General features: G+C 37.3%; 1 protein-coding gene across 4 annotated transcripts in view; it reads left to right on the top strand.

Annotated features, from left to right (window-relative positions):
* Positions 1-14,434, top strand: part of NDUFAF5 (NADH:ubiquinone oxidoreductase complex assembly factor 5) — a 33,851-nt gene that overhangs the window by 11,265 nt on the left and 8,152 nt on the right. For 3 of the 4 annotated variants that reach the window (XR_009222959.1, XM_058563246.1, XM_058563245.1), the window contains exons 6-8: positions 3,344-3,383; positions 6,344-6,541; positions 13,658-13,718. Coding sequence is in view for 3 of the 4 variants with exons in the window: in XM_058563246.1 (XP_058419229.1) it covers positions 3,344-3,383; positions 6,344-6,541; positions 13,658-13,718 (299 nt within the window). In the remaining variant the exon portion in view is untranslated. Of the gene's footprint in view, positions 1-3,337; positions 3,384-6,343; positions 6,542-13,657; positions 13,719-14,434 lie in introns of those variants that run through there. The other variant, XM_058563247.1, reaches the window with a different exon arrangement.

Here is a 14,434-nt window from a genome sequence, read left to right on the forward strand (position 1 = left end):
GATTTCTCTGCTAGAGAATTTTGGATTATATGCTCCCTAGTGGAGATAATATGATATAGTACCTCAACTTTTTTTTCCCTGACTTTCCTCAATTTGCTAAAGCTCATCTGTGATAGAAGGGTTTTCCTCTCCAGTGTAGCTTAGTATCCTGGAATTGATATTGATGGGGGCAGGAGTTTGAAAGAGTATACTGGCTCTAATATTCAAATGTTAGAGCACCCTTATAAACTCATTCTGCCAAATAAGGAAAAGCTAGTATTTCTTTCAGCTTTAATTCTTTTTCTACAGAGAAATGTAGTCCTCAAAGTTACTTTTTTCCCTTTGTGCTTCCTACCATGTCCCTCCACATTTGTCATACAAGCATGCGTTACAAGTGGAATAAATATTGGATAGATTATAATATGCAAGGCACTGAGCTAGGTGCTTTAGGGGAGTACAAAAATGAATTCAGACAGGGATCCTGTCCTCAAAGAACTCAGCATCTAATAGAGAAAATAAATATTCTAATAGAGAAAATAAATATTCTATGTTGTACCTTATTTCTTCTATCTTATTGTTATAGTCAGATAAATTTTCTTTCAAAGATTTAACGTGCTCTCCATGTCAGTACAGCCCTTTCCATAGCTGTTTTTAGGGTGACCAGTCATAACGGTTTGCTCAAGTCTTTATCAGCATTAGCACTGAAAGGCCTGTGTCCCAGGAAACCCCTCAGTCCCAGGCAAACTGGGAGAGTTAGTCACCCTTGCTGCTTTCTTTAGTGAGTTTGTAATTTCTTCCCTGCTGTTTGAGGTGTGCTAAACAAAATAAGAAAAGTATTCAGATTCTCTCATGAAATGGAAAACATTACAGAGCCTTGGTCTAAGGGAAAGAGCTCTGGGCAGGGAGTCAAAACCTGAGTTTTCAGTTTAGCTCATCTGCTTGCTATTTGCAAGTAACTAATTCTGTTGCCTTCAGTTCCTCCATAAGTATGATAGAGCTTATAATATGACCTCCTTAATTTTAAAGTATCTAATAATTGTTAGAAAGCATTATTAAAGATAAATTTGAACTTAACACAATATGGTTTGAAATGGGTATTCAGTGCTGCCTTGGAAGTCAGCATTAGAGGATGCCAACTCTACCAGGAAGGTGTAAGCAGACTCTATAGAGACTGAGACTATGATTCTTGCCATCATATTCTTGTGTATCACCATGCACTGGGACAGGGTCAATAAGGTCAAAAGACAATGCAAGCAGTTCCTTAAATTAAATTTTAAGTATATGGAGCTCTGCTTTTTGTTTTTTGTTTTTTACTGAGGAAGATTCGCCATGAGCTAACATCCGTTGCCAATCTTCCTCTTTTTGCTTGAGTAAGATTCGCCCTGAACTAATGTCTGTGCCAGTCTTCCTCTATTTTATATGTGGGTCGCCGCCACAGCATGGCTGCCAGTGAGTGGTGTAGGTCTGCACCCAGGAACCGAACCCAGGCAGCTGAAGTGGAGTGCAACGAGCTTAACCACTAGGCCATGGGGCTGGCCCCATGGTTTTTGTGTTTTTTTATGATCTTAAAAAATATGGAATGTTATTTGTCAAAAAACTCATCGAGTTAATTTTTTGATGAATAATACTATTTGTGTTAGGAAAGTTATAGGTGTGCTGATGGATTTTATTTTTTTCCAGGAAAGTAGGAGTTAGAATACTAGTGTATATCTCTAGCTTAATTGTTTGATTTAATTAATGAGCTCCTTTGAACATGTCATCAGGTGCCTATTTTTACTACTTTCTTTGAATAAAGTCTCAGAATAGCACTGTTTACCTGAGATATCAGATAGGAATGACTTTTACTTTATTTTTTTTCTCAGCTTTGTTGAGATATTATTGATACATAGCATATGTAAGTTTAAGGTGTACAATGTAATGATTATACTCATGTATATATTGCAAAATGATCACCACAGTAAGGTTAGTTAACATCTCCATCCCTTCACTAATTACGATTTTTTGTATATGTGTGTGGTGATAACATTTAATATCTACTCTTTTAAAAACTTTCAAGTATATGATACAGTATTGTTAATTATAATCATCATGCTGTGCATTAGATCCCCAAATCTTATTTATCTTATAGCCGAGAATTTTATCCTTTGACCAACATCTCACCATTTCCCCCACTCCCAGCCCCTGGCAACCACCATTCTGCTCTCTCTTTCTATGAATTCAGCTTTTTTAGATTTTGCATATAAGTGAGAACATGCAATTATTTGTCTTTCTTTGTCTGACTTATTTCATGTAACATAATGTCCTCAGGGTTGATCCATGTTGTCACAAAAGGCAGGATTTCCTTCCTTTTTTATGGCCGAATAATATTCCATTGTAGATATATACCACATCTTCTTTATCCATTCATCCATTGATAGACACCTAGGTTGTTTCCATGTCTTGGCTATTGTGAATAATGCTACAGTGAACATGAGGATGCAGATATCTCTTTGAGATAGTGTTTTCATTTCCATTGGATATATACCCAGAAGTGGGATTGCTGGATCAAGTGGTAGTTCAATTTTCAATTTTTTGAGGAACCTCTATACAGTTTTCCATAGTGGCTATAACAGTTTATATGCCCATCAGCAGTGCATAAGGGATCCCTTTTCTCCACATCCTCACCAGCATTTGTTATCTCCTGTCTTTTTGATAATAGATATCCTAATAGGTATAAGGTGATATCGCGTTGTGGTTTTGATTTGCATTTCCCTAATGATTAGTGATGTTGAACATCTTTTCATGTACCTGTTGGCCATTTGTATGTCTTCTTTGGAAAAATTGACTTTTAAGTTGTTCAATGAAGAATAATTGGACAGATAATTATATCAGCAAAGTGATATACGGTCACATTTTTTTTTTTTTTGAGGAAGGTTTACCCTGTGCTAACATCTGTTGCCAATCTTCCTCTTTTTTCCTTTTTTCTCTCCAAAACCCCAGTACATAGTTGTGTATCATAGTTGTAGAGTTGTAGCTCTTCTATAAGGGATGCCGCCTCAGCATGGCGTGATGAGCACTGAGCAGGTCCACACCCAGGATCCGAACCGGCGAACCACGGCCTGCCGAAGCAGAACGCACGAACTTAACTGCTATGCCACTGGGCCTGCCCCTATACTGTCACATTTTCTAGTGTGACAGAAGGAAGGTTTTCCCTTAGGAATATTTTTTATTTTAAAATTTGTATGAAAACAGTCAGTGAATTTTGATATGTAATTTCAGGCTTCAAAATTAACACCTTTTTTGTAGCTTATCATTATGCTAGTGGTAATTATAGTAATTAATTAAACACATTAAGCTAAAACAAACATGTGTTTTCATATTTTAGTTTGCACTGGGTGAATGACCTTCCTAGAGCGCTTGAACAGGTAAGAAACTTAATGTTGATTCTAATAGCCTGTGTTATTTTATTTATTAGAAACTTATTAGAATTTGTTTCAGTTTTTACACAGAAAGTTACAGGTGTTTCTGTTTTATAGTTCTGACAATAGAAAATGGAAGCAAATGAAGTATTTATTATCTTCTGAGGGCTAGGTACACTTGGTGCCCTTTGGCATATTACGAAGTACAATGAGTGACTCCCCCCTTCCTGGGAATTCAAGAAATCTAATAATGGAGATGTTTTAAATATTTATGAAAACTTTAGTAACCCGTACAAAATAATATTGATATCGTGACATTTTCTATATGTTTTTTTCCTTCCTTAATTGCCTATAAATTTTTTGTGGGTAAGAATTTATTTGTTTATATTTGTATCTTCCCCATGCCTTATACTTAGTGCTAGGTAAATGTTCATTGGTTGACTTTTATCAGGTGATAAGACAGGTGAGGGGGGGTAAAAAGCATTGTGTTCAGAGGAGGGGAGTAGATCACCGTGGCTTGGAATGGTCTAGGAAAGCTTCAAGAGGAAGTTTGGGGCCTTAGAAGGCAGGTTGGGTTTGGAGTGGGAAGGCATCCCAGGAAGGCAGAGTCACAGGCTAGGTGGGGTGGTACAGGAGCCTCAGGAGCATGAAAGGACAAAGAGGAAGCCTGTTGGAGAATTAGCATAGTGCTGGGAGGTGAGGTATGCCAGGACCAGATTTAGGAGGACTTGGGTTACAGATTAAGGAATTGGGAGTTTATTCTTGATGCAATTCAGAGCCACTAGAGAATTTTGAAGAGGGAAGTGACATGATTAAAAAGCTAGTGGGCAGGGTAATAACTATCATATCTTAAGCATGTACTACTTGCCAATCACTGTGCTCTGTTTTATATATGTGTTAAATAACCCTGCAAGATATCTTCATTTTGCTGCTTGGAAAACTGATTCTGGGAAAAGTTAGTTAAATTGAAGAGAGACTGTTTTCAGTGGTCCAGGCATGAGATAAACTAAACCTAGGTGGCAATGGTAGGAGTTAAAGGGAAGAGAGAGGTAGTTAGGACTCTGCAAAGGAAGAATCAGCAGTTTGGTGGCTGGTTAGATCTGAAGATCAAAGAAAGGGAGGAGTCAGAGCTCACCTTAAAGTTTTGAGTCTGGATGCCTGGGAGAATAATTAGTAAAAGTTGAAGAAAGAATGGTAAAGGGAATAGAAAAGGTAAAGAGAATAGAAAATAGTAGTTTACAAATATAGAACTTGGAAAGAGGAGTTGGTTTGAGAATAAGTGTTGTGTGTGGGTTGGATGTGTTGGGGGCTGAATTTGCCAAGAGACAAATGTCCATGACGTAGGCAATTGAAGAGGAGTTTAGAATTCTGGGAAGATGTCCAGGCTAAAGATAGAGATTGGAAAGTCATCCTTGCGAAATCCAGGGGAATCGATAAGCTCTCTGAGGTAGAGAGAAGCTGCAGAGAGTTGAGGACTAAATCTTAGGTACCTATTATATTAGAGTTTGATGACAAGAGAAGGAAGTAACACTAGAGGGGCAGAAGGGAAGAAACGAAAGATTTTACAGCTGGTTTGCATATATGCTGTTTTGTAATTGCTTCATAATATATTAAGTATAAATTCAAGCTGGATACTTTGATTAGAAGAGCCTGCTGTGATTTGGGTTCTGGTTTACTTTAGAATCCACTTTTTCCTGTAACTTTCCTCATTGTCGAGAACAGTCAGAGTCAAACTAGTTACAGATTGTAGTCTAAGAGAGTCAGTGAACAAACATTTGTGGTTCTGGAATTCACTCTGGCCACTATTTTGCTAAAGTTATCAATTAAAATTTTTTTTTGTTTTAAAGCTGGAAAATAAGTTCTCCTTGAAGAAAACTAATGTGTTACTAGGTTAATGTTATGAATTATAATGGTTTCTCTATAAATTAGCTTTTTCTGCATCATAAGCCACCCCAACTTAGTGGTTTAAAATGTCAATTTACTTAGCTCACGATTTTGTGAGTTGGGAATTTGCACAAGACTTAGGAAATTCTTCTGGGCCTGGCTTGGCTCACCCATGTGCTGTGATCCGCTGCTAGATTGTCTTGGAGCTGGCTGGTCAAGGATGGCCTCAGCTGGGATGCCTGGCTGATCTCTGCTCCTTGTGTCCCTCATCCTTCACCAGGCTAGCTCAGGCTTGTTCACAACATGGTGGCCTGACAGGGCTCCAAGAGAGCAGGTGGAAGCATGCAAGGCTGTTTGAGACCTTGGCTTGACACTGACACGCTGTCACTTGCACCGCATTCTTTGGCCAAAGCAAGGCACAAGTCTAGCCCAGATTCAAAGAGAGGGGAAGTAGACTCCATCTCTTTTTTTTTTTTTTTTTTTTTTTTATTTATTTTATTTTTCCCCCCAAAGCCCCAGTAGATAGTTGTATGTCATAGCTGCACATCATTCCAGCCGCTGCATGTGGGACTCGGCCCCAGGATGGACGGAGAAGCGGTGCCTCGATGCGCACCCGGGATCCGAACCCAGGCCACCAGCATTGCAGCGCACGCACTTAACCACCAAGCCACAGGGCCGGCCCTAGACTCCATCTCTTGATGGGAATTGTTACAAAGTGACATTTCAAAGGGCACAGATACAGAGATTATGATTTTTGCAGTCTCCCATACTTTAAAATTTTTTCTTGCAGTATTTTTCTGATTATAAAAGTTGTCTATTATTAGAAAATTTGAAAACATAAAACATATTTTATATATACTAACCGTATCAATGAATGTATTGTATCTTTACAATAATATTATCCTGCATCAACTTTCTGACAGTTTGTTGCCTTAGATGTTATTTATTAAATTATCTGATTATTTATTTGACAAAATAAGAATGGTAATCCTAAAATATTGATTGAGACACCATGTATTTATCCTTTTAACATTTTTATATATAAAATTTTGAATAGTTTTGTTGTCTTGTATTTATTACAGATTCATTATGTTTTAAAACCAGATGGAGTGTTTATTGGTGCAATGTTTGGAGGTGACACACTCTATGAACTTCGGTGTTCATTACAGTTAGCAGAAACGGAAAGAGAAGGAGGATTTTCTCCACACGTTTCTCCTTTCACTGCTGTCAATGACCTGGGACATTTGCTCGGGAGAGCTGGCTTTAATACACTGACTGTGGTAATTATCAAGAGAATCAAGTAACCCATTAATTACACAGTTCAGAAACAACTTCTCATTTGAAAGATAGAAAACTCGGGGTATTGATGGTGTTATGGAAAGGTTTGGGCACTTTCTCTCTCTCTCTTTTTTAATTTAGTTTGTATAAACACATCTTGACTCACACAAAGTAGGCATGTAAAATTTTTAGTTGTTACCTGAATAAGTAGCCCCCCCAAAAATGGACAGTTAAAAAGGAGGCTATTTTCTAAGACATACTACTCCATCAGAATCTTCAAATCCAGAGTTAGGTGTAATATGAGAGTTAGAGCATTCCAGATGATAGGGAAAAGGGGATGTGCAGGAGCATTAACAGCACTATCTTTGCCTCCAGCCCTCAATTGAAATAGTGCCATATGAGACAGAAATGAGAGAATATGTATTTGCGAGGCCTAGGGTTAGATCAAAGTTAGAAAAGGTAGAACAGGGGGCCACACTCTGTTATGGCTAGAGAGAGCTGGAAAGAGGACCCATAGGCCATCAGGGCAGCGGGGCAGAGGAAACATGGAGTCAGCATGGTACAGTGATAGTACAGGACATTGGTGTCTGACAGGTATAATTTGGATCCTTACCTTGCCCTTTTGATAGCTAGGGGACTTGGGGGAATATACTTTACGTCTCTGAGCATTCATTTAAACAAAAATGCAAATGTCACTCACCTCAGGTGTCTATTAATATTAAATAAGATAAAGGGTGTGAAGTGCCTGGACCATGATAGATGCTTGATGAATATTAGCTTCTGCCTTCCTCTCCCTCTCCCTCTGTCTTAGCACTTTGCAGGCCAAGGCTTCCAACAGGGAGTTATCTGGAGAGACAATGATTGCCCCCTTCCAACTCCCTTCAGTAGCAGAGTCGTTCTGAGAGATGTCATTACTGCCTTCAGAGATTGGTTGAGTAGACTTGCTATGATTTTCCAAACCCCTCAAGCCTAGAAACATTTCTAAACCTGATTAGCGGAAATAGAAATTTCGTGATGAAGAAAGCTTCTCATTGCATAATTAGAGATGATAGGCTTTAAATGAAAATAACTGTTTAAGGTGATTTAGTGTGAATATACTTCATAAAATCAACTGACCAAAGATGGATTGTCATATCCTTCCATGTTTTGATAGAAAGCAAAGGGCATAGACCCCTAGGGCCTTTAATGTTGGAAAGGGGCTTCCAGGGAAGGGAAGAGAGACAGTGGGCTAGGAACTGATGACAACTCTTAAGATTTCACAAATGTGTCTGGGGTTGACCTTTTGTAAACTTTTAAATGGCCTGAGTCAATAGAAACGGCATTCTGAGATGTTGGGCAGCTAGAAATGGGAGAACTCTGTTTCACATGAGTGTTCTACTTTGTAATTAAATAAACACTGTTAACACAGACAATTGTATGTTGAGGAGTCACTGTATTTTTTTAATGTATTTTAATTATATAAGTAATTACACAAATATATTTTGGTTGTAAACATTAAATTATACAGGTAAAGTGAAAGTTTGTCATTCCCCCATAATCCCAAAAGTCTTAGCTCCCTCCTGAGAGCAACAGTTCTCAAAACTTTGGTCTCAGAAGCCCTCTACACATTTAAAATTATTGAAGATCTTAAAGGGCTTTTGCTTATGTGCTTTGTATCTATCAATATTAACCATATTAGAAATTAAAACTGAATTGTAGTATTTATTCATTTAAAACTAACAATAATACACCTATTACATGTTAACATAAATAACCTATTTTTTGTGAAAACTGTATTTTCAAAAAAAGAAATTGAGAGAGAAGAATGTCATTGCTTTACATTTTTACAAATTTCTTTAGTGTATGGCGTAATAAGAGAGCAAGATTCTCATGTCTGCTTCTGCGCTCACATCTATTGCAATATCCCACATCACATAACTTCTGAAAAATCCCGTTGTATACTCATGAGAGAATGAGAGGTAAAAAACTCAAAAGAGATAGTTTTGACTTTGTGGATCCCCAAAATGGTCCCGGGGACCCCAGGACTCTCCAAACCACACTTTTGAGAACTGCTGCCCTGGAGGTAGCTACTGTTATCACTTTGGTGTGTAATGTTCCAGATTTTTTAAAACAAGAAATACTTTACCATACCATATATGGACACACATACATATGTATGTATTTCAAAAATTTATTTTTCATTCTTAACAGTATTGAGAGAGTTGTCTAAATCAATGTGGATATAGTTGCCTTTCTTCTTACTTTATGCATATTATTCCCTAGTATGAAAGTACCATGGTTTTATTTAACTATTTCCTTCATGAAGAACATTTAGGTTTGTTCCAGTTTTTTTTGCCAATAGAAACAATACTGAAACAAATATCCTTCTGTTCTGTTTTCATTTATTTATTCAATCTTATAAGAAACATTTATCCAGTACCTTCCAAATATCTGCCTTCTAGATATTTGGGATATAACAGTGAACAGACAGATAGAAGTCCTTGCCTGATGTTCTTGGATTTATAGAGGACCTGTCACTAGACTGTAGAGAGTCCAATGACACTGGGACGTTGTATGCAAACTTGGTTTTTGTTTTTTGTATGTGGAGGAAAGGACCCATAGTTTTCATTAGATCTTGAGAGAGGACTATGACTGAAAATAGACCAGAAACCATTGGTTTAAAGCATTAATCTCTAATATTTATTTTACTCATAATAAGGAAAAGATTATCTTTACAGTCCGCCCTCTTAAGACCTGTCTCCCATGTTGCTATGTTACAAACCGAAGTGAAAAAGAAAGAATTTCTGATTGAGAATGTCGCTAAAAAGCTGCTAAAAAGTGTAGGAGGGATGTAGGGGTCACGAGTGACACAGAGAAGTGTAGTGCAGATGTTCATGGGGTGATGTTAAAGAATTTGTGCCAGGTCATACAGGTTAGTCAACAGTATTAGGGGACTCAAAATATTGCCCATTAGGAAAAAGATGGGACTTCTATCCTGAGTCATCAAAAGAAAGTTAAATTATGTTAGCCACATGTGGTTTTTTAAGCTTGTAAAGTGGGTTGTGTGTTCTGAAAACATTTCTACTAAAATGTTTAACCTGACATTATAGTATTTAAAAGCCTACATTTGTGTTAATTGGGAAATCTATTAATTCAGGATACCTTCCATATTCTTCTCCAAAAATGAACTGAATGACTCAAACATTAATATAATACAAAAATATTGATGTAGAATCTTCTTTATAGTGTATGAAATTAGAGAGTTACTGATTTAATAATAAAGCTGTACAAATTTGTTCCTTGAGACATATATGCTGTCTCTAAAGTGCTGTATTAATATTGTATCCTAATTCATTTTCTAAAAACCCCATCCAAAAAAGCTTTTATATAATCAATTATACAGGTTTATGTTGCGTACATTATACTGCAATGGATTTTTATTTTTAAAGTCAAATCAAGTCAAATTAATATCATATATTTACATTTATATGACCCTCTTAGTGAATTATTTTCAGTTAGTTGGCATTCTAAATGAAGCTCATTTCTTGTAGAATAGAGCTGCCAGTATAGTATTTTAGGAGAAAATGGCAGATATAGTTCATCTTAATTTGAATAAGGCTTTTGACAAAGCTATTGTGGTACTCTTTTGATTGAGATGTGCTTTTAGTTGGTTTCATTGAAGAATTTTTTTCAAAGGATATTGCTTAATGACTGATTAAGCAATGACTTATTGTTTTTAATGACTTTTTTTGTTGTTTTTTTATTTTATTGCTATCACATTGGTTTATAACATTGTATAAATTTCAGGTGTACATCATTATACTTCTCTTTTTGCATAGATTACATCATGTTCACCGCCCAAATATTACTTACAATCCATCACCACACACATGTGCCTAATCATCCCTTTCACCCTCCTCCCTCCCCTCGTCCCCTCTGGCAACCACCAATCCAATCTCTGTCTTTATGTGTTTGTTTGTTATTGTTTTTATCTTCTACTTATGAGTGATCATATGGTATTTGACCTTCTCCCTCTGACTTATTTTGCTTAGCATAATAAGCATAACCCTCAATGTCCATCCATGTTCTCACAAATGGCTGGATTTCATCATTTCTTATGGCTGAGTGGTATTCCACTCAGTAGTATTCCACTGTGTATACATACCACATCTTCTTTATCCACTCATCCCTTGATGGGCACTTAGGTTGCTTCCAAGTCTACGCCATTGTGAATAATGCTGTAGTGGACACAGGGGTACATGTATCTTTACACATTGGTGTTTTCATGTTCTTTGGATAAATACCCAGCAATGGAATAGCTGGATCGTATGGTAGTTCTATCCTTAATTTTTTGAGGACTCTCCATACTATTTTCCATAGTGGCTGCACCAGTTTGCACTCCCACCAGCAGTGTATGAGAGTTCCCTTCTCTCCACATCCTCTCCAGCACTTGTTGTTTCCTGTCTTGTTAATTATAGCCATTCTGACAGGTGAAAGGTGATATCTCATTGTAGTTTTGATTTGCATTTCCCTGATAGTTAATGATGTTGAACATCTTTTCATGTGCCTATTGGCCATCTATGTATCTTCTTTGGAGAAATGTCTGTTCAGGTCTTTTGCCCATTTTTTAATTGAGTTTTTAGTTTTTCTGTTGTTGAGATGTATGAGTTCTTTATATATTTTGGATATTAACCCCTTATCAGATGTTTGGTTTGCAAATATCTTCTCCCAATTGTTAGGTTGTCTTTTAGTTTTGTTGATGGTTTGCTTTGCTGTGCAGAGGCTTTTTAGTTTGATGTAGTCCCATTTGTTATTTTTTCTATTATTTCTTTTGCCCAGTCAGACATGGTGCTTGACAATATGTTGCTAAGACCAATGAATGACTGATTGTTTTTAATCTTAGGACCCCTTTTTAAAAATAGTTTTTTAATGTAGAAAAATATATAGAAGAAATGTACTGCCCAGAGATGATCTTATTAGAAAGTGCACACACAACCTGATCCATGTATATATTTAAAAAAAAAAAGTGAAAAAAAAAGGATAGAATGAGATAAATAGAGCAGGTAAAGTGAAAGAAGTCTCCTCCTCCTGACTTCTGACACCCCTTCCCTCTCCCCAAAGATGACCTTTGTTAGCTGTCTTGTACATCTTTTCAGAACAATTTTTCCTCATTGACCAGAATACAGTTATATCATTTAAACCAACATATGCAATAATATATGCACTCTTTTGCTTTTCTGTATGCACTCTTTTGGGTTTTTTTAGTCAATATATATCTTGGAAATCTTCCCCTACAAACTTTTATCTACCACATTCTTTATTTTTTTTGGGGGGGGGGGAAGATTGGCCCTGAGCTAACATTTGTTGCCAATCTTCCTCCTTTTTTCCTTTTTTCTCCCCAAAGCCCCAGTAGATAGTTGTATGTCATAGTTGTACATCCTTCTAGTTGCTCTGTGTGGGACGCTGCCTCAGCATGGCTTGATGAGCAATGCGTAGATTCATGCCCAGGATCCGTACCGGCGAACCCCGGGCTGCTGAAGCAGACAGAGCACGCGAACTTAACCACTACACCACGGGGCTGGCCTCATAGCACATTCTTTTTTAACAACTGTATAGTATTTCATTGAATAGATACACTTTAACCAGTTTCTATTAATAGACATTTAGATTGTTTCCAGTCTGTTTTTTGGTTTCTTTTTACTCTTTCAAACAATGCTGCAATGAATTTCCTTTCACATAATTTTGGCGCATCTGTCAGGCCAATTTCTAGCAATGGAATTGCTGGGTTAAAGAATCTATGCATTTCAAATTTTGATGATAATAAAGTCAAATTACTCTCCAAAAGGTAACATCAATTTACATGCCCCATCAACAATGTATGAGAGTTCCTGCTTATACTTTTGTTTTGTATCATTAAGGTTGAAAAAAAAAAGAAGGTAACTGGTAATTTTGTTTTGCATTTCTTTGGGAATTAGAATTGGTGTTTTTCATAAGTTGTCTTTTGGGCTTTGTGCTTGATTCTGTGCAACATTAAAGTGTAAAATTGGGAGGAATAGTTAATACATTAGATAAAGTTACAGAACATAAAAAGATCTAGACACTTCAAAAGTGGTTAGTGCAGAGAAGATGAAGTTTGAGATACATGCAGCTTTTTGATAGCAAACTTGAAAAAAAAGTAGGTGTCCTGCATTTAGGGCTAGTTTCCAATATAAACAAATTCCTATATCTTAGTGCTTAACACAAAATTTTATCATATCCCAGCTCCACGCTGGTTGGGCAGCCCATCTCCATCTTGTAGTTGTGCCATCTGGCCTTTGCATCCTCTAAGGTCACCACAGCAGAAGAGACAGCCTGGAAAAGGCTCATTAGCTGTTTACTACCTTGCTCCCCCCACCCCCTTTTTTTGGCCAGAAGTAATGTCTGTTTGGGGCTGGGAAGTGTCGAGGAGCACCTGGATATTTGGGGAACATCACTGGTCTCTGCCACTCTACCCACAGTAAACTCCTGTATCAAACTTCAAAAGAGATGGGACATCATTGCCCAATAGTTCATTTGAGAAATAAACTATGTATGTGCCAGCAATGTGCCCACCTCCTAAATGAGCCAATGCAATATTGCTGCATTACTAGAAGTAGAATGAAAACATCTTGGGAGATGACGCTATTTGGCTTGATTCTGGGTGCCACATTTTAAGAGAGATTGATATTGACAAGGTACAGAGAAATGTAGTCAGAACGTGTAAGGATCTATAAATTTTGTGCAGAAATTAACCCCTCTCCCTAGAAAAATTATGGTGTTCTGGAAGAGTTTTCAAAGACTTGACGAAGAGGGTAGTGGTTTGCAGGGTACAGAATAGACTTAGTCTATGCTGTTCCCAAGGAGAAACTAGAACCAGTTGATGGAGTTTTAGGAAGATTTCTCTTAGAATGGCAAATATTTATTCTGCAGTTTGAAATCTTCATAATCAAATCAAATAATCATAATCAAATCAAGCATAAGCCAGATGACATCTGTGAAGAATATTGTAAAGAAGATTCCTTTATCATGAGAGACTGGTCTAGTAATCTCTATGGCCTCTTTTCAAATTTGGATTTTTTGTGATGATTATGAAATGAATATTCCTTTTTCTTTGTAAATAGGACACTGATGAAATTCAAGTTAACTATCCTGGAATGTTTGAATTGATGGAAGATTTACAAGGTAAGGCACTTTAAAGGACTTTTAGACTCCATTTGAGAGTCATAAATTTGAGAGCTGACTCTCGCAGGCACTGGGGCTAAGCACTAGGGATACACTGGGTAAGGAGAAAGCAGACTGTCTTCATAGAGCTTCTAATATAAAATGGGTGAGGCAGACATCAGGCAGCTGCCACAAAGATAAATGTTAAATTAGAATTGTGATAAGTGCTGTAAAGTAGAGGTACCTGGTGCTATGACTGCCTATAAAAGGATGGCAGGATTCTCTTGAAGGGTGCATTTGAAGATGGTCGAACTCATCAGTGACTTCCTCCAGGAACAGTTGGCAGCTCAGGTCCAGGCACAAGAAAGCAGGTAGTTGGGTTAGTTTAGGATTGAGGTTTGTCAAGGGGATAGGTCCTGGTCTGAGAGAGTCAACGATGTCTTGTCCGAGGAAGTGATGATTGTGCTCTAAGAAAATGAAGATGAGGTAACTAGGAGAAGAGGGGAGGGAAGTGAGTCCCAGGCAAGGAGAGGAGCATGTGCAAAGGCGCTGTTGCAAGAAAGAGCATGGCAGAAACTGAAAGAAGGGCATTTTGGCTAGACTACAAAGGAGTAAAAAGAAGAGTTAAGTGATTAAATTGTTAGGTAAATGGGGACCAGAGATCATGCAGTAGAGTTGTATAGACCTTGTTAAGACTGTTTGTCTTTATCTTAAAATGCCCTTTGAGATATTTTAGT

This window comes from Diceros bicornis, chromosome 19, assembly GCF_020826845.1.
Source record: "Diceros bicornis minor isolate mBicDic1 chromosome 19, mDicBic1.mat.cur, whole genome shotgun sequence".
Classification (NCBI taxonomy): domain Eukaryota; kingdom Metazoa; phylum Chordata; class Mammalia; order Perissodactyla; family Rhinocerotidae; genus Diceros; species Diceros bicornis.